The sequence below is a fragment of the Anser brachyrhynchus genome (assembly GCF_964034855.1).
Source record: "Anser brachyrhynchus genome assembly, chromosome: 3".
NCBI lineage: Eukaryota > Metazoa > Chordata > Aves > Anseriformes > Anatidae > Anser > Anser brachyrhynchus.
Window position 1 is genome coordinate 91,455,413 of NC_137696.1, and position 25,291 is coordinate 91,480,703.

The window sequence follows — 25,291 nt, forward strand, 5'->3', positions numbered from 1 at the left end:
ATGAATTTGTTTAAATATTTTTTTTCTTTTGTGACTCCTACTGTAGTGCTAGTAGTCACATACACAAATGAATAGTGTTGAGATTTTTTTTTCCTCAAGGAGAAGAAAGTACCCAGAGAAAACTTACCTAATAGTGTGTTTTTAACAAATTATTTAAGTTCCCTTATTTACTTTTTTTTTTATAGAAGGAGAAAAAGGAATGGAGCAGGTCTAAATAAAACTAAAAATGAAATAAGGGGTTTTTACCTTAGCAGATTTGTACAGTGAAATGAGCCTTACTTTACTTTTTAAAAATTTCCTCTATGTGCTTTTGTCTTACACCATCAATGGTACTTTCTTATATATGGTTCCTGGAATTTGTTTTATAAACTTCCTGGAACTGCCAAGCGTTTAAATGGCCCGTGTCACTCATTTGATTTTATTTTTGTTTAGCATACAGCTCGCTTAGTATTGTTGAATCAGTTTGTTAATGAGCTGGGCTTAGTAGCAAACAATGATTACTCAGAAAAATGCTGTTCAGAAGCATCACGGTACTGCTGCGTAACGTGGCACGAATGGCTGTGTTCTCACAAAGGGACAAGAAGAGACTGTAGTGCAGGTGAAAGGTATGTTTTAAGATGATCGTAACTACTAAAAATGTTAAGAATAATACAAATAGATCCCCCTTTTTTGAATCATTTGCTTCAAAAACTGCAGGAAGAATTGAGCCTACCTTGTTTCTGCTAAACCACAAAAAAATGAACACATGGCTTCTGACAAATCATGAGATGGATGACTCAAGATGCAAGCTAGCTGTAGTTTGGGAATGTGTCAACGCTGATTTGCTTCATTTGCTTTAGATTTTGTGCACTTGTGAGGATGTTTTTTTAAAAAAAAAAAAATGTGTTGAGCAGGATAAAATGACAACCGCATTGCATAGGTAGCTTAGTGCTGCTATTCGAACAACAAAACCTAGTTGTTAGTCTTTGAGAGGTAAGTTCAGATTCCAGAGATGTGAAGCCTGGATGCAGATAGATCAGTATAAAGGGCTGTATTTGTTAAGTTTTTGTGCTCCTTTTCATAGGAGCAAAGGAGAATAAAAGCCAAGGAAATAGATCTGGGCTGTTGATGGTGGGAACCGTATGTAGCTTTGTCACTACTTGCAGTTATTCTAATATTTTAGGGCACTCAAGCGTGTGTTTTGACTGTGATTCCTCCTTCTCTAAAGAGAAACGAGTTTCATTTGCATGTTACTGATAAGAAAAATGAATCAGAATCGCAGGTTCTCAGTTCAGTGAGATTATTTTTTTTTCTCATTTAAGAGTACCTCTCTGATGTCATTAAATTTACCCAAATGAACTAATCTGTATGATCAACTGAAGCTTTTCAGTATTGCTTAAATAATTTCTAATTTTTTTTTAAATAAGCTCTTTTTTTCTTAAACGTGTGAATTTTGTAAGTCATTTAACTTTGGGGTAGTCAAATTCAGCAGCTTGCAAGGCCTTCTACAGATGAAATGTGATTCATAGAAGAGTACCAGAAGAGGAAACTTTTCCTCCTTCACTGGAAGGCTGGGGTGGTGGGAATTACCGGTGTAAGCAGGGCTTTTCCAGAGCCTGTGTCAGACACCAGCAGCCTTTACGTTAGCAGATTGTTGGGATACATGAAGCGATTACAGTGTGTCAGCAGGAGAGGAGCACGTCTGATGAAGAATGAGGTGTATTCCTATTAATTGGCTGTAGTACAGAAGCATCGGTCTGCCTAAAATGTCAGTCACGGCCTTTTGTAGTTGCAGAGCAGCAAACCGTCACAAGCTTTTACTGCAATACTGTTTGTTTTTTTTTCTGCAATGTAAATGTAAACCTGTGAAGACATATTTTAGGCTGGATGAGGACTTAAACTACTACATGCCAACTGCTGTACTAGGACAGAAGAAGACTGAATTTCTATTCTCTCCCTTAGTTGTCTTGTTTTAAATATTCTTTGCTATGTTTTAAACTGACAATAACATGCATTTTAAAAATACTTTTTCTTAACAGAAAGCTTTGTGTTAATGGGATTTTAATGTTGTCGTATATATTTCAAAGCCTTTATGTAAAGATATATAAGATGATGTTATACAAGATGATCTTTTGATCTATAATAATGGTAGTTCAAAAGAATGAACTGGTTTTGTCTGGGCTGCCGTTAATAGCGGTTTGACGTTGGTATAATCATGTGGTGAGAAGGTCTGTTGTGGATAATAGGAGCGTGCTTTGGTACCCTGCAACTGAAAACTGAGCACTGACAGAAAGGCCATATTCGTAGTCTTATACAAAATAGTATTTTAGTACAAAACTGGTGTACATGTATACCAGTTTTAAAGTTGCGTTACTTAAGTCAACATTTTGTTTTATGTGCTTTAGATGGTTAAAAAAAAAAAAAATCCAGTTGTGGAGCTTCAACGAGGTCTTGTAAACTTAGACAAGTTGTGGCAGAATGCTTCTGCGTCAGGTGTCTGTCTTTTACAAAGCTATGTTACTTACTTAATATATTTGAATCTTCCAACAATTCTGTAAATATTGCTGTCCTTAGAATCCTTGTCTCATTCTTCTGTTACAGTAATTGAAATCGACCAGACAGATAATTAAATGTAATATTGAATGTTCTTTACATTTTTCACTGTTACAGAGCAGCTTATTAGTCTTTGACCAACTGTGCTTTAAAGTCTTGGTAGTAGATACCAACGGTTCTCTGTACAAGTAGCGTGCTCTGAATAGAAGAAATTAATTGGGACCAGCTGGAATGAGTTATTGTACTTAAAGGTCATTATGTTTTTATCTTTCACGTACTATAATTTTCTTCAGGATTCGTGTAATGATCTGAGCAAAAAAAGTGTGGTAATTTGTCAAAAATATTACGTTCTTTCTTATCAAATGTTTTGTTTACTCTTTCATAATAGGTGAAATATTACAGACATTTGGCACCTGATCACTTGCTTCAAATATGTCATCGACTAGGACCACTTCTAGAGCAAGAAATTCCCCAAAGTGTCCCTGGAGTGCAGACGCTATTAGGAGCTGGCAGACAGTCTTTGCTTCGTACAAACAAAAGTATGAAAACTGTGTGAGAGTTTTGAGAGCTCATTATATTTCATGCCTCTTCTGCATTTTTGTGTGAGGAAAAACATCTGTTGTGTAATTCTTTTAAAACAGGTTGCAAGCATGTTGTATGGAAGGGATCTGCTCTTGCTGCATTACACTGTGGGAGGCCTCCAGAGTCACCTGTAAACTATGGCAGTCCACCTAGCATAGGTAAGTCAATTTTATTATAGCGTTGCCCTTGTACTACCTAGCTTCCAGGGTAATTGATTATAGTAATGATGAGAGTGAGATAGTAGTTCTGTTTGTTTGGCTGTTTGTGTCATATGTGTTGCATTGAATAGTACTTTTTATTAAGATGTCATAACTGGCCATATTTTCAACTTTGTATGTGGGGAAAAAAAAAAAACAGATACTGTAAATTCATGCACCAGTTCTGCTCTTAAATTAGTTATTTTTGTCTTTGAAGCATGCAACTGAATAAATTTCATTTTAGCAGTGAATATATACAAATAAAACTAATTTATTAAAGATGTAATAATGCTGTCAGTAGATGAATAATTCATATGCTGGACCAACTTAAAACCAGAATGACGTTGTCTGCACCCATTGTTGGACAGAATAAATCACATAGTCTGGTGATGGTTTTCTTTGGAAAAATTTAAGTGTCCTGTAGAAGTGATACTCTCTGCTCTTTGGTCTACGCAGTAATTTTGTAGCTCTGCTTTAGTTTGCTGTGTTACATCACCAAGCATGTGCTATCTGTCCTGCTGAGAAACTGGAGGCTAGTGGGTATATATCCTATATGTGTGTGTGTGTGTATGTATACATATATATACACTCACATTATTAATACATATTTAGTTGTTATTTTCAAGCTCTCATATCTTTTTCACTAAAATATGTTCTGTTAGCTTCCAACCTTATAACAAGAAATTTTGTTTTCTTGATTCTCTTAGCAAATAAGAACAAGATGTGGTGTTTTAGGAGATTTTTTTAAGGAGTATCCTTTTCCTTTTGTTGTGGATAGGAAAACTGCAAAATCACTCGTCTTTTCATCTTTTTTCTGCTGATGTCTAGGGGGAGGTTAAGGCCAGATTACTAGCAAGGATTATACCAAGGCAGTAGTAGCAGGTGCAAATGCAGTGTTGGATGAGGCTGGAAGGAGGGTAGATACCCAGTTTTTAATCGGCTCATTCACATTCACTCAGCCCCTGATCATTTTGTCTCCATTGTGGGCACTTAAGAGTTGGCCCCTTTCAGAGGCGGCTCTTTGCACCTTTACAAGGGCATGTTGTAGTTTTCAGTGATTGATGACTTGTTTACCCTTAGTTTGCACCCCTATTCTTGTCTCCCGTGTAAGTAAAGTTTGACGAGATCTAGCGAACAACTAGCACAGGATGCCATTCTTTTTACTTCTTAAGATGAGTCAACGAAGATATACTTAGTATCTTTTTAAGGTGTTATTTTGATCTGTAATCTATTCTCTGTTAAAACTATTTGTAGGAAGAAAATCTGAAAATATGATGTGTATTAATACTAGTATTTCTCCGTAGTTCAGTCAGGGGGTGGCCTGATTTTTCATCTGTACATATGTGCATGAATATTCAGAAAAGCATATTCAAAAATTCTTACAAGTCTTCAGAGTACATCAAGCATCTAATTGCTTCTAAAAGAAACAGGACAGTGGTTAGTCAAAGGTAGGCCTCAAATCAGCTAATTTACACCTCCTTTCCTGAAAGCTATTTAAGCACCTGTTTAGTCACTGTAAAGTATAAACACCATGTGGCTGTAAGAGGAGGGAAAAAAATTCCCAGAAGCTTTCTCTACATTTCATGAGCAACAGCAATGATATACTGACTTTTTTTTTTTTTAAATCACAAAGCAAGGACATAAATATGTAATCCATATTTCCTTATTGGGCATAGTAGCTCTTTTTAACACATGGGAGGTTTAAGAACCTGGGAGACTGCTGGAGGTGAGAGGACAAGTTGAGATGCCTTGAGGAGTAAGTAATGGTGCAGCAGCAGGTTTCTGGATCAAATCAAACAGTTCATTGCTTAAGCAGTCTCCAGTTTTGTGCTTCTATGATGCGGTGTAGCACTGATAAAAGATGGGCTGCTGTGAGGGCCATGGTAAAAAAAAAAAAAAAAGAGAACTGAAGATACATTGGGTGAGCTACTAAGTAGCAATGGACAAATATACAGCTAGGTGCTGTACAAACAGAGCTATTTTAAATGAGATATCTTGCCATTACAGTTTTTTTGAAGTCTGAACTCCATTTGAGGAATATTGATAGCCTGTAAGGTTTCCGTAAATTGGGATATTTAAAAAACACGTATTATGTTTATATATAAATAAAAATAAATTGAGACTGCTCAGTTTGGGCTCTCCAGATTATTCCTAGTGTTCTAAGAATCTCCAAGTCAAATCTCAACGTGCACACCATCACGCTCCACCCAAAGGATTACAGTTCTGTCTTAAGCTGAAGCAGAGGCATGCTACAGCTAAGAAGCTTTGAAGTCAAGCGCTGCCAACTTTGTCTTGGTCAGGTGGCAAAGTATTTGGTGTTCTAGTGGCTTGTTTTATTTTAAGGTGAAAGATGCATACTTCCCATGATGCTTTTGTAGGTGTTTGGTATATAGGGAGAGGACATGGCGTTGCTGGGTTTTCAGAGCTTCCTCCGCTAATGTGCATACTGTTCTGGGGCGGTTCACCAAAACCCTCCTGTAGTACCTACTTTAATTCAGTAGGTTTTTGTTTACAGATGCTATTTTGGTATTCATTTACAGAATTGTTCCAATGTTGTGCTCCAGATGTGGAGGAAGGAGTTCTTGTGGCTGAGTATTTCCCTTTCTGAGTGTCTGTGTGCTGTTGTGAACATTGTAAACTTAGACAGTCTTGGGCTGGATGAGCAGCTTTATCTGCAAGGTGTCTGGAGGACAGAGCTGTCTAATAGCTTAGATTTCCTTAGTAGTGATTGGCTTAACTTTTTCAATGCTTGGCAATGTGTTTTAAAACATATTTGAAATCAGAGCAGCAGAAGACGCAGACTGTTCTGCTTTGTACTTTGGCTTAATCCACGGTACATAATTTTTTAAGGGGAAAAGACCAGTGCATGAAGTCTCTGTCAGCTAGATAGCAAAGAAACATGTAGTTGCCACGGTAGAGAAGTTAACTGTTAGGAGAAATAACTTTCAGGCTGTTTATAGGAAGAACAAGTAGGGCTTTCTAAGTAAATGTTATTTTTATTGAACCTTTTGCAGAGCTCTGAATATTTGCAAAATTATAGTTATTTCAACGTACCACGTTTTTCATGACCAATAATTTCCTTTTCCGAACGTTGAGATAAGTGCTGGTAACTGCATGTTTTCAACTGTGAAGTGTATTTGGATTTTTTGGATGTCTCGTTCAGACCTGTGTGTTAAAGCATTTGTGCTTGGTTTATCCTGTTCTAGTCTGATCCTTTGAATGAAATTGGGAATTGGAATGACACTTTTATAAATAACATTAGATATTAGATTGCATTTTCTTACATAGCTAGCCCCTTTTCCACTAGGAGAGCTGTATTTTACATATTTGTGCAACAAAACATTTGGAAACTCATGTTCTTAGGGCTGTATGTATTTCATATGGAGAGCCCGCAAATGGCTGAGGAATGGGAAGAAGTATTTTTATGTTGTGCAAGCTTTTTCCTTCGTTTCCATTTTTCTAAGCATATTTGCTCGTTTCCTAGTTTGATGGACGGATGTAATTACGATGCTGAAAGGATATTCTTTAGTTTAAAAATTTCGTGCACATTGTGCCATCTGCCTTGTGACTTCTTTACACAGTTAAAATACATCTGTACAAATACGTGCTTCAGCAGAAAACTATAAAGTATCTGTAGAATATGATAAAGAGAAACAAAACTTGAGTAATAACTAATGTTTTTCCAGTTGATATTGTTTGTGCAACATAAGCACTAAGATAGTTAATTAAGAACACAAAGACCTATGTCATATGTTCTTTTGTATTGTTAAAGATCCCTGCAGAAACAGAAATGGAACTCTTTCAGTAATTTTCAGGAACTGCTGAAAAAGCACAGAACCAAAGCTTAAAGCTGTGAGTTCAAAGCTCTTGGGGAAGCTGGTCATTCATGTGTGAAGAGCTGAATGAGACTGGCTGCTTGTTCCCTGATAATGAAGAATGTTTTTCTTGATTGATGAACATATATCTGCCTTTGAGAAATATTATTTCATTGTCTTGCTGAATAGTCCGCTTCAAGAAACATTCTGAGAGATTTTCTATTTTTCTCACAGTTTCTATATTAAATGATGCTGCTGTTTCGGCTGTAAACAGAACATGATGTTCTGCTAGTGGTGTAGATGTTTGTTTTTAGAAATTTAGTAAATACTTTAGGCCTAAAAGCTAACTTAAGAGTACTTTGCATAATATACTCCTGTTACAGTAAAAACAAACAAACAAAACCAAAATAAACTAACCCAAAAGACCAGCTTTAGGTTTTGAATATTAGCGATGCAGTACATTTAAATTATCTGTGTAAACTAATGTTGTTACGTGTGTTTATTCAAGTATAAAGTGAATTGTACTACAATAAATGCCTTCTTTTTATGCAAAAACAAATGTTATAGAAGTCCTAAGGTCCTAATATTTTGAGTGAGATATGTAACAAATAAGTAATATGCTGGGTGTAAGTGGGATTATACTGAAGTTAGGGGAGAGTTTGGAAATGCTTGGGATTGCATAGTTTCCATTTGTTGTTGCATGCTACCTTTGCAAGCATCTCGCCTCCCGTTTCTCTAAACTGGTAGGGGTTTGGCACCTACTTTCACTGAGCAAGTAAATTTTATATGTAAAGCTTTGGGTGTATATAGACCTTACATACACTCAGATATGCTCCAGTGAGAAATCAGTTTGCCTTTACCTTGCCTTGCCCTGAGGCAAGTTCTGGCTCAGTCAGTTGCTAGCTTTATCTCACTCTGGATGGGTGATGAAAATTGCTTGTAAGCCAGAAGACACGGAGTACTGCTTAGAGTTTGGAAGTCACACAGAGAAATGGTGGGAAGGTAGAAGTCAGTTCAAGCTGCTTTTTTGATCCCGGACATCTTGACAGAAGGGGTGGAGGAGGGAGGAAGAAAACCTGAGTGCGTGACACATTTAATGTTATTAGCTTAGACAGTGACAGGAGGAGTCTGGCAGTCTTGTTGTTTTAAACAACTGCAAATGCCTCGGTATTCACTAGAGGTGTGCCTAGGCTCTCAAGCTATGCAACTCGTTTCGTTATGGCTAAGAGTTGTGAATAAAATGCATTTCTCAAGTGTCCTTCAAGATTTGCTTTGAACCTGGTTTCATTTTTGTGTGAATGGAAGGGGAACAAAGTTGCTTTCTGTTCTTCAGAATAGAACTTTTAATTAAACACAACTCCATAAGGGAAGAAAATGAAAAATAAACTATAAAGACTTCTGTATGTGCTTTTCGATGTAAAGTAAAGCACGTTACTCTCCCCCATCTTTAAAGGCATATTTCACATTCAAGGATAAGACCATGTAAATAAGGTGATGAAGCTGGTCACTTGGATAAAAAATAAAATAAAATTAAAAAGGCCAAGGGGAAAAAAAAGGTCAGCATAGCTAATACTGCACTGTCTTTCAGACACCAGAATTTATCTTTACAGATTGCTGTATTTCTCTGAGCTGCTTGTTCTATTTTGGGTATGGAGTGAGCTACAGACTTTCTAAAACTTTGAAGGCATTCAGGTTGGTGCCTGCCACGTGCCTTTTGAGTGGGAGAAAGCCTGATACAATCTTTTACAAGTTCTATTGAAAACTCCTACCATTTTACATTCAGCAGCTTTATGTATGTTAAATTTTAAATTGTTCTGAGGGAAAGCAAAAAATTAAGGTGATCTTGACTCTTGAGATGTGGTTTTCAGATTAATGCTGTTAGTAGCAGTGAATCATAACAGTAGAAGTGAGATTTTAAAAATAAAGTTCCATTTTACTAAGTTGTCTAAAGAGCCCGAGTCTCTGTTGTTCAGTTTATAAGTGACTTTTAAAAATAAATGTATTTAAGTGTTTGCCTTGATGGGTAAAGAATCCCATGTTTCTCACCCCCCTCATCTGCAACTCCCCCCCCACACATTTTTTTTTTTTTAGTCTAGTAAAGGGCCATAGTAACTTGTAGGTAACCTTGCCTTCAAAGGGGAGGCTGGACCTGGTGACTTCCTGAGGTTGGAATGGACTTGTAGCGTTCTGCGACTCTGCAGTAATAAAAGTACAAGCTCTTCTGGCATTGAATCTGATGAAGGGTGTGAAGGAACACACAAAGGGCTTCTAGCATCATCAGGAGGAGGAGTAGGGCTGTCTGCTGAATGGGGTCAGGATCAGAGACCTGGGGCTGTTCAGCCTGGAGAAGAGGAGGCTCAGGGGATCTCATCACTGTGTATAAATACCTGAAGGGTGGGTGCAAGGAGGATGGAGCCAGGCTCTTTGCAGTGGTGCCCGGTGCCAGGATAAGAAGCAATGGGCACAAACTGGAACACAGAAGGTTCCCTCTGAACATCTGGAAGCACTTCTTCACTGTGTTGGTGGCTGAACAGAGTTGCCCAGAGTTTGTGGAGTCTCCCTCCCTAGAGACCTTCAAAAGCTACCTGGACATGGTCCTGGGCAGCCTGCTCTGGGTGGCCCTGCTTAAGTTAGGGGGTTGGAGCAGGTGGCCTCCAGAGGGCCATGCAAACCCCAGCTGTTCTGGCATTTGGTATGAGCAGAAATGCTTGGCTCAAAGGATTGACTGGCAAATGGGCTGTTTGATGATGGTGCACACTGGGGGCTAATACTAGGACCTGTACTGTTTAACATCTTCAGTAGCGACTCGGATGATGGAACACCAAGTTTGCAGACAATGCAGACTGAGGGGTGGTGGTTGATACATCAAAGGGACCGTGCTGCCATTCAGAGGGCCCTTAAGAGGCTGGAGAAATGGATGAGCAAGATATGGGGGTTTCTCTCTGCTGGGCAGCCGAGCTCCACCACAACTGCTGTCTCACTCCCCCTCCTCAAAGGAAAAGGGGGAGAAAATACGATGAGAAGGGCTCAAGGGTTGAGATAAGGACAGGGAGATGACTCAATAATTACCATCACAGACAAAAACAGATTCATTATAGGGAGATTAGTATAGGTTATTGTCTTATCACTGGCAGGCTACAGCACTGAGAAACTAAAAACAAACTAAATCCACCCTCTTCCGCCTCCTTCCCCAGAGCTGTGCAGGGGAACAAGGGCTGTGGTCAGTCCATAACGCTTCGTCTCCGCTGCTCCTTCATGGTCACTCTTGGTCCCTCCCACGAGATGCCGTCCTGCCCGAACTGAGCCTGCGGGGGCTGCCCACAGGCAGCAGCTCTTCAACAACTGCTCCCACACGGCTCCGTACCACGGGGTCCATCCCCCAGGAGCAAACTGCCCCAGCACGGGTCCCCCACGGGCGGCAGCTCCCCCCAGACCCCCTGCTCCTGCGTGGGCTCCTCTCCACGGGCTGCAGCTCCGGCCCGGGGCCTGCTCCTGCGGGGGCTCTCCATGGGCCGCAGCCTCCTCCAGGCCACATCCACCTGCTCTACCAGGATGGAGTTGTCACACAGCTTTTTTTTTTTTTCCCTGCCTTCAGTCTTCTCTCCTAGAGGCCCACCCAGCATCGCTCCCTGGCTTGGCTCTGGCCAGCAGTGGGTACCTGTGGAGCCGGCTGGAGCTGGCTCTGCTCTGACGTGGGGCAGCTGCTGGGCTCTGCTCACAGAGGTTCCCCCTCCATGCACAATTACACAACAGGGGCTTAATGAGCTGGGCGTCCTGATGTTCAACATACCAGACATGAGTCCCCAGTGTACGAAAAAAGAAGTGGCATCTTGTTCTGTTGGATCTAGAAAAGAAGTGGCATCCAGTGCATTGCTGTTAGGCTGAGGCTGTTCCTTTCCCTCTAGTCAGCACAGCTGAGACCCCACCTGCAGTGCTGCGTCCAGCTCTGGGCTCATCAGAACAAGAAATGCGTGGACATAGTGGAGCGAGTCTAGCAAAGGACCTGGAAGATGGTGAAAAGCTTGAAGTGTCTATCATACAAAGACAAACCAAGAGGGCTGGGATTTACTAGCCTTGAAGAGAAAGCTTAAGGAGATCTTAGGAAGGGGTATAAATACCTAATTGGCAGGTTGTGATGAAGATGGAGCCAGACTCTTCTCATTGGTCCCTTGTGATAGGACAAGAAGCAATGGAAACAAACCAAAGTGTAGGCATTTCCACTGAAACATTGGAAAGTACCTTTTTACTGTGGGTGGTCAAAACATTGGCATGGGCTGTCCAGAGAGGCCGTGAAGTCTCCATCCTTGGTGATACTCAAAACTCAACTAGACACAATCGTGGGCAACCTATTTGGTTGGGCAGACATCCCCTCCAACCTCTGTGATTCTGTGCCAAGGTCAAGAGTCGGTCTTTAAGGCTGGTCATGTAGAGTGAAGACGAACCCAGTTACCTGAAAGCTACAAGCCAATTCGTTGTGTTTATAAGCAACTGGTAAACAACTGACAGCAACTTAATTTTTTTTTTTTGTGGAAAACTTTTCTTACATGTTCAAACATCTGCAGAGGATGTAGCTTTTTTTAGGTGTTGAATTTTACTGATCAGCTAGCTTCGCTATTAAATATGAAGAACTGATATTTGAAAACTGAAATGTCAACTGGGACTAAGTAGTGGAGTGTTGTTCCATGTCGCACACACAACTGATAACATCTGTGTTTGGTTTTTTTCCTTCTTTTTAAAACAGAATCTTGCACATGGGTAGTGGACAGACACAAAGATAAGATAATTTTAATTCCCTTAGCTGGCCAAGCATTGGGTTGTAGCTTTTTCCATGCAGTGTCCACTTCACAGGGATGTTCTAGTAAGGAATGAGTAATCAGTTGTGTAGCTTTGTTCTTTCTTGCATCCAACCCTTCTTTCTTTTCTTGGTTGACTCATTGTAGGGCCCAACCAGTGCTCTCTAACCATCCTTGGATAAAGTTTGTGTCCTCCTTTCCTTGCTTGTTAGATACTGTTTGTGGCTCCCCCTGCAGCTGTTTAACTACTTAAACCTTATCACTCTTCCTGTGATTGAATCAACATCTTTGCTTGTGCTGACCCAATTGTGTGAGGCTAGGCAGCACTGAAGCAAAGACTCAAAACTCTTAATAGGGATTAAACAAGAGAGTGGCAGGAGTAACCGCTGTACAAGGTTTCCTAAAATCACTTTTTTTCCCAAAAAATACAGTTAAAATCAAGCTAAAATAACTTAAAGACCACAGAAGGTCTGAAAGGTATTGAGGCCAGATATGGGTATTTATCATGATGAATTGTAAGACCTGTAATCAGTACAAAGGTGTTATTATTAGCAATTGGTAGTCTTTCTCACCTTGGTTCACACCAGAAAAATCAGTTTTATTGTTCCGTTGCACAAGATGCAGCTATTTTTAATTTTTACCTATACTCTGAAGGGAAAAAAAGAGTACTTCCTTTGCTAACAAGGTATGCACTGGAGTTGTAAATGTTGGAATAAAACGTGGGAATGCCTCAGTTAGAAATCAAGCTGGATCCCTTGGCAAAGGGAATTAGATTAAATATAATTATAGTTAAATGGGAGGCTGTATTGAAGAACAATGATGGATGTGAGCATTTAGTTTAAAAAAAAATGTTGGAGGAGTCTTCTAAAAAATACAGTCTTTTAATGGACAGTGTCCAAACCTATGGGAAGTTGTCATTTTTTTTCTTCTGAAAAGCATGATCTTGGTTAAAAATTTTCTTCCCCGTCATCCATAGGTTCATAATGCTACTTTTTGCCTTTAAAACCATTTTTTAGTTCCCTTAAATTTATTTTTAAATGGTAATGGGATTTTTGTGTGTTTTTTTGTCTAATTTTTTTTTTCAAAGCCAATGAGTAAGATCCCAGTTTTCTCATTTCCACTGTCGCTGTGTTGCTTCTGTTTTGTGCAGTAGGTTGATTGTCACTAAACAAGGGACACTTGAGTTCCCCAGAGATACGTGAACCAGTAGCAATTTGCCCATCACCACTTGACATCAACAAGAATATCAGCAGAAATACTGGCTTAGGCTATGTTAAATCACTAATGGAGACTATTAAAATAAAAAAAAAAAAGTCAAAATTTGTCTGTATATTAAAAGTTAAATGCTTATATGAAGTCATTGGTTGCTTTCTCCCAAAGAGTCTGCTTACTTCTGAACTTACTGACAGAACATCTCAGCAAGTTAACTTTTAGTTTAGCTTTTTTCTTTATGTGAGCTATGGATTCATTTTTATATAATTTGCTAGAAGCTGATTTCCAAGCAACCTACTTACATTAAGAGCAAACAAAAAGGTAACTTCTGAATAGGTTGAGATTGTGTAAGATCTCTTTATTGTTGTGGCAAATACTTTTCGTACTCTGTTTTATTGTGTGTGGTTGGTGTGTGTTTTATTTTTTCTTTTTATGATGTGTCAGAAGCAGAAACGATTTATCTTGTGACTGAACTAATCTGGGTTTCCTGCTGTTCTAAAGTAGACTGTCTGTTGGCAAGGAAAAGCTTTGTCATAAAGCAAATGCAGCTGCATCTTTTTCTTGTGTAGGGGGAGGGTGAAGAGGATATTGCAGAGCCTTAAGGCAGTAGTGGCCCAGCGAGTTAGTGCCTCACCCCGCAGCGAAGGATCCTGCTCCTTCACAAAGCGTCTTGAACTAGGAAGACTTCCTTGAATCCCTGGGCTACATATGCAGGAACTGAAATATTTCAGGGCTGTTCTCATGGCCTGAAGCCAGTGGGCTTGGCAGTTGTCCATACCGCTAAGTGCTTTTGCTCCCGTGCAGAGTAGCTACTATCCAGTTTGCATAATGAATGAAGTTTGACCTGTGCTGACTCATGAACCACTGTCTAGTTGGCCTGGGCCAAAACCGTGCAGTGCAAGAGGCTTGTAGCTCTTCACAGCTGATGCTGCTCAGTGAGCGTCATTGGTCCCCTGTAGTTCACTAGCACACACATTGCCCTGGTGGAGTGTAAAGAATGACTAACCAGGGGAGTGACGAGAGTAGCAGCTACGTGTCTTGACAGTGATGGATCTTGTTTTTCATGTGTAGTGCTGTGGATATTGCTGGGCATTTATTATTATTATTATTTTACTTTTCACATATTCAGAAGCAGGATATATTTGCAAATTTTATCACAATTCTGTGGAATATAAAATATATTGCCACTGTTTCTTTGCTCTAAGAACAATATGGGGAACTGTTTGACTAATGTGTATCCATGCATGCAAGCTCTACCCTTTGCTGCTTTATCATTGCATGAGTAGCAGTTTAAAATTAATAACTCTGACCTTTATTTTCTTTCCATTTTGTTACAACAAAGTAGATTCCTGCTCCTGAACCTTTTTGGCTTTTAAACTTGAAGAAAAAAATCTTAAACCCTTTAAACAAAGTTCTGTTAGTCAAAATCAGGGTTTGCTAAATTTGTATTTGGTTTTTGGTTTTTTTTTGGTTTTTTTTGGCCATAGTAGGCAGTGGTATTCTTCAAAACAAGAACTGGTTTTATCTTGCAAAGGGTGGATAAATGTTTGACTATGCAGGTGTCTAAAACAGGTTGCCCTGGAGAGGATTTGAATGTTTTCTGGTGTGCAGTTAATAGCTATGGGGAAGCTTGTATGTATCTTATATTTGAGGTGGTTTCCTCCAAGGAAGCTGTCTTGGTCCTCCTGAATTTGTCACACTATGACATGAAGCAAAAAGCATATATTTAGTTACTTAAAAGTGGAAGTTTGATGTATAATACCTTTGTACTCTGCCTTGCACTTTACTACTTTGTTGCACATTTGTATCATAGGCTACTTTTGTATTAAATTTTCCCTTATTATGGTAAAATGAGAGAATGACTGTAGTAAAGTGTTCATATGAGAAGTGGTCCAGTGCTGAAATGAACTTTCAATTCTGGAGCAATGTTGTAGTTTATGAACGCAATACAAATGTTGTTTATTTTCTTTTTTCCCATTCGGTAGTGGATACCTTGTTTTCGAGAAAACTAAATGGAAAATACAGACTCGAACGCCTTGTTCCAACTGCAGTCTATCAACATATGAAGATGCATAAACGAATTTTAGGACACTTATCTTCTGTATACTGTGTAACTTTTGATCGGACTGGCAGGAGAATATTTACTGTAAGTACAAATTTTTTATTGTATAATTTTTTTGAAGTGCAGTAAGCATGTCATTTAACTGTTCCCCAAACCTAAATGTACTGATGTTGCATATTAAGAGCAGATGAATTCTTTACTGCTGTTACTCTCGGATGCTTTTTAATGACCATGCTGCTTTGCATGTTAAAATAGTTTCAGCATACTAATGTATTGGGTTTACCTGCCAAGGTTGTGGTAGTGGGGGGCTGCAGGGGTGGTTTCTATGAGAAGTACCCAGCAGCTGCCCCATGTCAGATCAGAGCCAGCTCCAGCCAGTCCAAAGGGACCTGCTGCTGGCCAGAGCCAAGTCAGGGAGTGATGCTGGGTGGGCCTCTGGGAGCACAGATTTAGAAAAGGGGAAAAAAAAAACTGCTGTGTGACAGCAGCTGGGAGAGTGAGGAGTGAGAAAATGGGAGAGACCCAGCCCTGCAGACCCCAGGTCAGTGCAGAAGGAGGGCAGGAGGTGCTCCAGGCAGGCAGCAGCAGTTCCCCTGCGGCCTGTGGAGAGGCCCCTGGTGGAGCAGGCTGTCCCCCTGCAGCCCACGGGTCCCACACGGAGCAGATCTCCACGCTGCAGCCCGTGGAGGAGCCCCCGGTGGAGCAGGTGGATGTGGCCTGGAGGAGGCTGCGGCCCATGGAGAGCCCCCGCAGGAGCAGGCCCCGGGCCGGAGCTGCAGCCCGTGGAGAGGAGCCCACGCAGGAGCAGGGGGCCTGGGGGGAGCTGCCGCCCGTGGGGGACCCGTGCTGGAGCAGTTTGCTCCTGGGGGATGGACCCCGTGGTACGGAGCCGTGTGGGAGCAGTTGTTGAAGAGCTGCTGCCTGTGGGCAGCCCCCGCAGGCTCAGTTCGGGCAGGACGGCATCCCGTGGGAGGGACCCCACGGGGAGCAGGGGCAGGGAGGGACCGTGAGGGAGCGGCGGGGACAAAGCATCAGGGACTGACCACAGCCCTCGTTCCCCTGCACAGCTCTGGGGAAGGAGGTGGAAGAGGGTGGATTTAGTTTGTTTTTAGTTTCTCACTGCTCTAGTCTGGTAGTGATAGGCAATAAATTACATTAATCTCCCTGTGCTGAGTCTGTTTTTTTCTCCCCCTCTTCCTTTGAGGAGGGGGAGTGAGACAGCAGTTGTGGAGTTCAGCTGCCCAGCTGGGTAAAACCACCACAACTAAATGTGACGATGACTGCTGATCCATGCAGTTTAGTCAGAAAAAAGGTAATTTTCAGTGAAATTACCATGTGTAGACTTGTATTCTCTGGGAAGAAACATAGCAAAATAGTGAACCACCACCACAAAATTTTAGAAGTCTGAGAGGACAATCAATATGTAATTAAAAACTGTTTTGACTTTTTTTTTTTCTGTTATTTTTTTAGAATTTAAAGCATGACTATTAAGTTTAACAGTCTGGTGATGTACTTAATATTTGTATAGCATGTTGGTGGAAACTAGAAGCCTGAAAATTAGCATAGTGCATTTCAACAGATGTTGGGTCACAAGGAATTGTGATCCATGAGATACCAGAAACTGTTTTTAGTGCCAGTGTTCTCAGTATTTGTAGCTATTTTCATTGTGTTGTTTTGGTGTTGTTTTTTTTTTCTTTTTTGCTTTTTTGTTTGTTTTGGGTTTTGTTCTGTTAGTTTAAAAAACAAAGAGGATGTCTGAGATCAGTACTGAAAGTGCATTTTTCCCAAATAATGGGAATTACAAAAACAGATAGGTGCCAGTATAATTTGGATTCCTCAGCAATAGTCAATTTTAATGAAGCAAAGGATCGTGTAAGTACATACCTCATGTCAATGTGGGCCACTTGAGCTGCATTTATTGCCTTCCCACAAGTACTGGATACTTCTGATGCCTGTGTGGATTCAGGAGCTTGATTGTGTCCTTTCGAAGCTCATGACAGATAACTCTGACAATGCAGATGAAAGTACAGTTCAGTTCTACGCTACGTATTGCAGTCGTAACTGCTCAAATGCTTTCATCACAGCCGCAAATATAACTTGCCCTTTCGCCCACATACATTTTACTTCCAGGCGTGGAAGGATGTGTGGTTGTAGGGACTGGGGCACTTAGAGAGTTATGAACAGACTTCTCTTTATTTGTTCACTTGTTCACAGTACAGATTTTCTTCGTATTTCTTTAGTTTTCATTGACAAGCTAAGTCCCTCAACAGTCATAGGCATTAAATTCTTACCATCTTCTCTAGTTTGTGCGTGATTAACCTGTCAGGAAAAGGGTCTCTCTGATGTTGTGGGCTTATTTTATACGTGACAAGGTAGAATGGGTTAGGGATTTTGTGTGCAAATATAAAAATCCCCCACGCTCATCGTGTTCGCCTCTAAATAAAAGCTTTTTCAAGGAAGCACCAACAGAAGTGCATGAAAGTCCTTGTTAAGTCTTATGATTCTTCACTTTTCTAAATCCCATGTTCCTAAAATCTGTCGGCTTTGAGGCATGTCTGGTGGGATGTGTCCCTACCTATGGCAGGGTGGTTGGAATTAGATGATCTTTAAGGTCTCTTCCAACCCAACCCATTCTGTGATTCTATGGATTTACTAACTTCCCCTGAGTGCACCTGTAGGGAAGAGTAGAGTTGCACATTCCCTTGTGCTTTGCAGTGTGACTTAGAAGTGGCTACAGAGGGACAGTTCTCTGGGCTATAACAACGATTTATTTCCAAAATAAAAGTGGAAGAACCTGGAATAAAATAGAGGGGAGCAATATTGCTTCTGCAACCCCAGAGCTTTGCCGGTGGTCCTTTGGTGAGAGATAAACTGGTGTCCTGGTATAATTGCCAGTATAATTGCCTGGAAAAGGTCATGAGTTCACATCATGATTATTTCAATCCAGTGTCGAATAAACTGTCTGTAGAAAGTAATCGTAGCTGGTGAATTTTCGTTTGGGGGGCTGGGGCAGAACTTCTTACCTCAGCATTCTCAGGTAAAGCCTGTGGGTTTTGTGTAGATGTTTAAGTGGTTAGTGATAGAAAACCAAAATGTTTTATTCTGCATTCAGTGGAATACAAGTTGCAGTTGCTGGTGTGATGTAGTCAATGGATAATCGGTGATGAACTGTCTTCTTTTAGTTGCATCTTTATGATGAAATGGGGACAATTCTTTTCAGTCTAGACCACTGCTGTTTCTTAAGCCCCCAGTGTAGTCAGCAGAACTGGGAATTTATAATCAGAAGGAAGGCAGACTTCATTCTAGACATCTGTTACCAGCATATAAATTTATATGTATCAATAGGGGATCATTCTTGCTCTGGTTTTACTCTAACCTCTAGCATTTAGTGTGATATTAGCTAGATAAAAGAGGTTGGTTTAGATTTATAATTGGGTGTAGAAGATGCATCATAACTATTTTCCTTCTGACCTCTGAAGGATTGAAAGCCTCTAAATTCAAGTTCTGTTTATGTGCTGCTTGAAATTAAAAGAAAGAAGTGATCTCAGCACGTTTTGGAGTCATACTGTTCTGAGAGATGTTATCTTTGCTAGGAAGAAGGTGCTCTTAGTTTGCCTGGAGGCACTGAAAACAGGACATTATGCAGTTTTCCTACTAGCTAGTAGGTCATGCAATGACTGGTTTTATTTACATTCTTTTAAAGATTTCACAAGAGATTTCTGAAGATCAGCCTCTTAGCTGTTTTTTTTTTTTCTGAATATACAAAAATATTCCTAATATACAAACTGGGATATCTTGGTAATTTCTGTTTTTAAATTAACCGCAATGAAGACAACCTCTTTCCTTGCAAAGACACAACTACCAGCTAGAACTACCAGCTGTCAGTGAAGAAAACCTAATTATTTTTGAGACTGTATTTTGGATCTCTTGAAAAGCGTGACTTGCAGAACCCACGCTGGGTAGTAGGGACGGGCATTGCTTCTTCTGGTTCTTGTACTACTTCGTCCTTCTTTGCAGTCAGAAAGTTGCCATCTTCTTTTCCGCCACCTTTATCTCCCTATCACCTCTGAGACACTCTTTCTAGGGAATAATAAACAAGGGTGTGTAATAACCTGTGGTTGGAAACTTTATACAACCTGATTTGTTGGAATTTTGGCGGTTTCACTGCAGCCCACAAGTTTGTGTAGTGGTAGGAAAGCGTTGAACCAGTTTTGCTCCATACCTTGGTAAGGCTGTCATCACTTCTCTGTTGGTGCTGAACTTGTTCTAGGATTCACTTTGGACAAATGCTTTTAATAGGTGCATGATGCGTAGCAGTTGCAGACAAAACCTTGGAAACGTGAGCTGTGGAGTAAGCCAATGCCCTTGCTGGTAGAACTGAAGCAGTATTTGAAGAGTTGTGAATTGTCCCATTCAGTTCAGGCAGAATTTCATGGATTTATTTGAGATCTAATATTACTGTTTGGCCAAGATGCTACAGAATTTACTACTTTAGACATTTTTCTTGCTTTCTTGCTTGCTGAGACTTTCTAACAGTTTAACTTTCCTCTACAATGAAGAGGTATAACACATGCCTCTATAACCATCCTATAGCTGTATAGGCTATACTATATATAGGGAGAAGCCTAGTCTTCTGTTTTCCTCAGTTCAGTGTAGTTAAATTGACCTTTGAGGTCTCTCCAGCTGTCAGTAAATCCTAGAAGTAGCCGCTTTTTTTTTTCCCCTTGTTGCTGACTCTTTTACATCTTTAAGTTATTTGTGCACAGATTGCTCTCCATCAATTACATTCTGCAAGCAGCTTTTTAGGGGTCTTGTAATGTGAGGTTTCGTTTATTGGGTGTCTTTCATTTATTTACTTACTTGCTTTGAACAATCTGTTCATCCAGTAGAATGGCTGCAAGCCGTGAGTAGCTTATTCATAATGTTGATCCTTACAATGTGAAAATTGCAGAAGCATGTTTTATGTAATATATATACAGTGCTGCAGAGAGTACTGTTTGTGCAGCTCGAAGAAAAACGGGATAGTGGTTTGAGACTTCTAGACCGTGATGCAAGTAATTAATGTTAATGGCTTGGCTCTGTTCTCATGCATTTATTGCTTTGTGTAAGAGATCAATCCACATGTGAACAATTTCCATCCCCACCCTCCTAGAGCGCTGCAGAAGTTCTAGGTTCCCTGTTCCCTTCTTACACTCTCAGGTCTCTGTTTCGAGGGGTGAGGGTATTATTTGTCACCACGAGTTTCACACACCCACTCACCCCAACCCTTTATGTCTCCTCTGTTGATTGTTTTGGTGGTGACTGCGCTTCCCTCAAGAATATGCAAACTTGTTCGTTCTTGAGATCTTACACAGTGAAAGCAGTAGAACAGAGTGAGCTCATAATGCATTTCAGATCATCATTGTGTTAAGTAGGTAACGTTTTTTGGCCAAATTTTAGTTAAACATTCACAGACCCAGGGGGCTAGCAGGAAAAACTACTTGAAATAAAATAAGTGGCAAATGTATGTTTCACTATCTGTGTTAAGTGCTCTTGTAATTTGTAAAACTTCCACTAATCAGTAGTTGAAAAGAACAATGTAAATGTTTGAAGAATGTTTAAAATGAAGATATTGGTGCATTAATGACTCTAACTTTTGGAGGCATGGGAATTTTAAATAAATGATTGAGCTTGATGTAGAGTTTGAAGCTTTTTACGTTTTAGGTACAGAAGTGCAAATGTGAATCTAGGGAAACAGGAAGAGTTATGGAACCTTACTAATTGAGTAGTATTGGAAAAAAAACACATATTTGCTTTATAGACAGCTTATGTGTTTGTTTTAAGGAAACAAAGGGATTAAAACAATCTGCTTAAAGCTTTACAGGCAGAGCTTAGTGGAAAAAATGGTGCCCTTTTTTCTCTTAACTCTGATTATAAAGCTTTAAACAGCAAGTTTGCTAGTTCTGTTGTAATCCCCTGTTAACTTGTTCACTGGAATTGATTTGAAAATGTGAATTACTGAGCTTGTTTCCCAACTTTATTGTTGAGCTTGTTTCTTTTTTATTTTTTGTTCTCTTTAGCATCTCAGCAACTTAAAGGGAATAAATCAGGTGATAAATGAAATTAGCCTGAATCAAGGTATTCAGGATGAGTGAGATTTGGAGCCTTTTCAAAAGTGTTAAATGCTCACAACTATAAATGCAGTTAAACAACTACAAATGAATGTAAGAGACACCCAAATCTTCTTTCTTCTTGTAGAAGTTCTGAGCACCTTACTGGGGGGGTCTTAAATTCTATCTATAAACTGAAAACTTCCTGAAAGTTATTTACTTTCTTTCCATACAGGTATTTGAGCTGAACTCAATGTAGCAATAAAGGTAGAGTAGATGGATAGAGGGATATCATTCATTGAGTCTTGCTTTACTGGGTCTGAATAAAAAAATAAATCAGCAATCAAGAAGCAAATGGTCATTTCAAGGGTTTGATGCAAGTTTTGGGAGAGGAAGAGAGAAAAATATCAAAATTTGAAGTATTTAGCGCTTGGTTTTCATACCCATGCAATCTAACATGGTGCGGCTGTAGACTTTTGCATTTTGTCAGAATGGAATTTGAAGAAATGATGAGGTAACTCAAAAGAGCCTTTGGGGTTCCTGCCAGATAATTGGTTTAAGATATACTTACATTGCTGTATTGTGGGTAAAATGGCTAGCGAGGTCCTACTTTAGATGATGAAATTAAGGGAAATTACAGAAATTGCATTGTACTTGCTGCTAGAATGCTGTGGTTTTCTTTTTTTTAAATGATAACACACTAAGGATATTGGAAAAAAAATGAAGATAAATGCTCAAAAAAGTTGTGGCAGTGTCCAAAGTTGTGGAAAATAATGGCTGCTAGTAAGGTGCTATAGCATGCTTGAGGTTTGGAGCTTCTAGCTTAAAGGTAAAAGAGTGGTTGGATCATTGTGCAGTTTTATCTGTTACAGAGGATTTTTTTTTCCCTTTCATTGTTTATATTTTAACTGCTTTATGGAAGTAGGAGAAAAGTTTAGACTAAAATAAAGTGTAAAATTAATAGAGGAACATCTTATTAGAACAACTTTAAGGGTTTTGGTAATGCCTGACTATCTCAAGAATACTTTTAATTCACAAGGCTTAGCTTTCTGAGAGGTAAACTTTTTTAAATTACTGAACTTCAAGAAGGAATTGAACACAGGTTGTTACAGTGTATGGTATGTATGCAGGCAGAGGAGGGGTGAAGACATCTGTCCCCAGATTTTGTGTCTGGCCTTGTTCTCTGCCTTGGCTTGTAGAGCCTTTGTTCTGTCTCCTTGTCTCAGCCAACTTTTTTCTCATAAAAGACCCAGAGAGATGAACCCAGCATTTGTGAGGAGGGGATTAATGTGATACTGATGTCATAGGATTCACTACTGCACGTCCCTTGTTCCTAGATTTGCACTTCCCTGCCCCTCTTGTGTCTTTAGAACAGCTGTCTCGGAAAGCAGTACCTCATTGCATAAGGCTCTTCCTGTGAACCAGGGGGCAGAAGTTTTTAGATTAAGGGAGCAGTTATCAGAAACATGTTTCTGTATACCATCCTCTTTCTGAGGAAGGTGGGAAGAATGGTGAATAGTCAATGGATATATGGACTGTGCTTTTAGAAATCTGGGCTCTTACTTGTGGTTATGTTCTTCTGTCTTCGAGTTGGAGTTTGCATATATTTTCACAGTTGGTGTTACTGAGCAATACCTGGCATCATTTCCACGTGGGTCTTAGTAATTCTTTGTTATGGAGGGCAGAGATTCAGAAAGTAAGATTACATTTGTACATCTTGGACTCCAGCTGGGAATTCCTAAAGACTCCCTTGTGAAGGCTGCAGAAGTTAGCAGCTGAGGTGTCATACCTGTTCTAACAGCAATGTGAATGTGCCCTTTGCACATCTTCTTCCTGTGGTCTGGAATGCCATAGGTATGGAGATAGGAGATTGGGAAGAAAGCCATATGAATGCCAACTACAAGAAAACTATGTACATTCAGCTTTTCATGGAGTATGGTGGTTTTCAGTATCTCTGAAGCCGCAGTGACTGTCAGCCAAATAGTTGTTGCTAAAGGACAAAATGCCCAAATCCTGAGGATGAATTACAGTGCTTTCTCACTTTGGGAGCAGTGTGGGGTCAAAACTGTCACCACACTGAATTATTGAGAGTGATACAGTTTTGTCAGGTTTCCAGCAGCTTCATTCATTCTGTTATTTGGGTTACTAGGGAAAGTACAGGAAGCATGAATTTCTTAAGGACAATATATAAGGTCATTTTACGACTTAGGTATTGCTATAAATCTTGTGATCTGCATGATCAAGGAGTAATGCCTTTAACAAAGAGTAATGGTTTTAAACTAAAAGGGTAGATTTAGAATTAGGTATAAGGAATACTTTACTCGGGTATGGTGATGGCACAGGTTACCCAGAGAAGCTGTGGATGCCCCATCCCTGGAGGTGTTCAAGGCCAGGCTGGATGGGGCTTTGGGCAACCTGGTCTGGTGGGAGGTGTCCCTGCCCATGGCAGGGGGTTGGAAATGGACAGGCTTTAAGGCCCTCTCCAGCCCAAACCATTCTGTGATCTCCAGTTACCACAGAAACAATTGCTTCCTTGCAGATGAGATCATGTTTTCACTACTGAAACGTGTGAAGAGAGGTTGAGTTATCAGTCAAGCAGTAAACTTCATCCCTTCATATCTATCGCGTTCTGGCAAAGAAGAAATAAAAGACTTATCATGAGCCAGAAAAGAGAGGTGGGGAGAGCACAGAAAGCCAGGAGCAATGGGTCGATGCTGACATACTTTGAAAATAGAGAATAGCGTGCTTTATGGGTTCCTGAGAGGATGAGTTTCTTTTTGTTACCTGATGAATAGGAGAGGTCTTGGTCCCAAGCTGAATCTGTGTAACTTGAGCAAGAAAACAGAAGTGTGCGATTCCTTTCTGGTGGAGAGAGAGCATTTGGAGTTGGCTGCAATTATTTTGAAGCCCCGAGACTTTTATTTGTGGTAGAATGGAGATAGCCATCAAAGCAACCCTGTGAGGTGGGGGAACTGCTACTGCTGGGTCTGATCACACAAACAAGAACTGCTTGGGGATGTGAAGGTCAGGGGCAGTCTTGGCTGCAGTGACCATCAGATGATGGAGTTTGTGATTCTGCAAAGAAGGGAACAAGGCAAAAAGCAGGCTCACAACCATGGACTTCAGAAGAGCAGGTTTGGGCCTGTTCAGGGACCTACTTGTAAGAGTCCCGTGGGTTATGGTCCTGGAGAGAAGAGGAGTCCAGGAGAGCTGGTTGGTTTTGAAAGATCATTCCTTCCAAACTTGAGAACAGTCTGTCCTGATGTGCAGGAAGACACGCAGAGGTGGCAGGAGGCCTGCATAGCTGAGCAAGGAGCTCCTGACAAAATTCAAACATAAAAAGGAAGGGTGCAAGAGGAAGAAGCAGGGACAGGTGGCTTGGGAGGAATACAGAGCCGCTCTCTGACCACTGAGGGATGGAGTTAGGAAAGCTGCAGACAGACAGGAGTTGAATCTGGCAAGGGATGCTGTTGTGGTTTAACCCAGCAGGCAGCTAGGCACCACACAGCTGTCTGCTCGTTCCCCCCCAGTGGGAACTGGAAAAAGGTAAAAACTCGTGGGTTGCAGGAGAGACAGTTTAACAGGACGGAAAAGGAAGGGAAAATAATAATAGTAATAAAAAGCATATACAAAACAAATGATGCGCAACACAATTGCTCACCACTCGCTGACCGATGCCCAGCCCGTCCCCAGGCAGTGGCAGCTCCCCCCTCGCCAGCCCCCCCAGTTTTATTGCTGAGCACAACACCTCCTGGTGTGGGCATCCCTTTGGCCAGCCTGGGCCAGCTGCCCTGGCTGTGTCCCCTCCCGGCTCCTGGTGCACCCCCAGCTCCTCGCTGGCAGGGCAGCACGAGGAGCAGGAAAGGCCTTGACTTCAGTGCAAGCACTGCTCTGCCACAACTAAAACATCAGTGAGTTATCAGTATTATTTTTCTCCTAAATCCAAAACATGTTATCGTGCCAGCTACTAGGAAGAAAATTAACCCTGTGTCAGCTGAAACCAGAACAG

At 40.6% G+C, this 25,291-nt stretch overlaps 1 protein-coding gene across 2 annotated transcripts in view; it reads left to right on the forward strand.

Moving 5' to 3' along the window:
- PHIP (PHIP subunit of CUL4-Ring ligase complex) overlaps positions 1-25,291 on the forward strand; it is a 115,175-nt gene that overhangs the window by 6,943 nt on the left and 82,941 nt on the right. For both annotated transcript variants that reach the window (XM_080585979.1, XM_080585980.1), the window contains exons 5-7: positions 2,921-3,071; positions 3,174-3,272; positions 15,117-15,277. In XM_080585979.1, the coding sequence (XP_080442105.1) occupies positions 2,921-3,071; positions 3,174-3,272; positions 15,117-15,277 (411 nt within the window). The remainder of the gene's footprint in view (positions 1-2,920; positions 3,072-3,173; positions 3,273-15,116; positions 15,278-25,291) is intronic.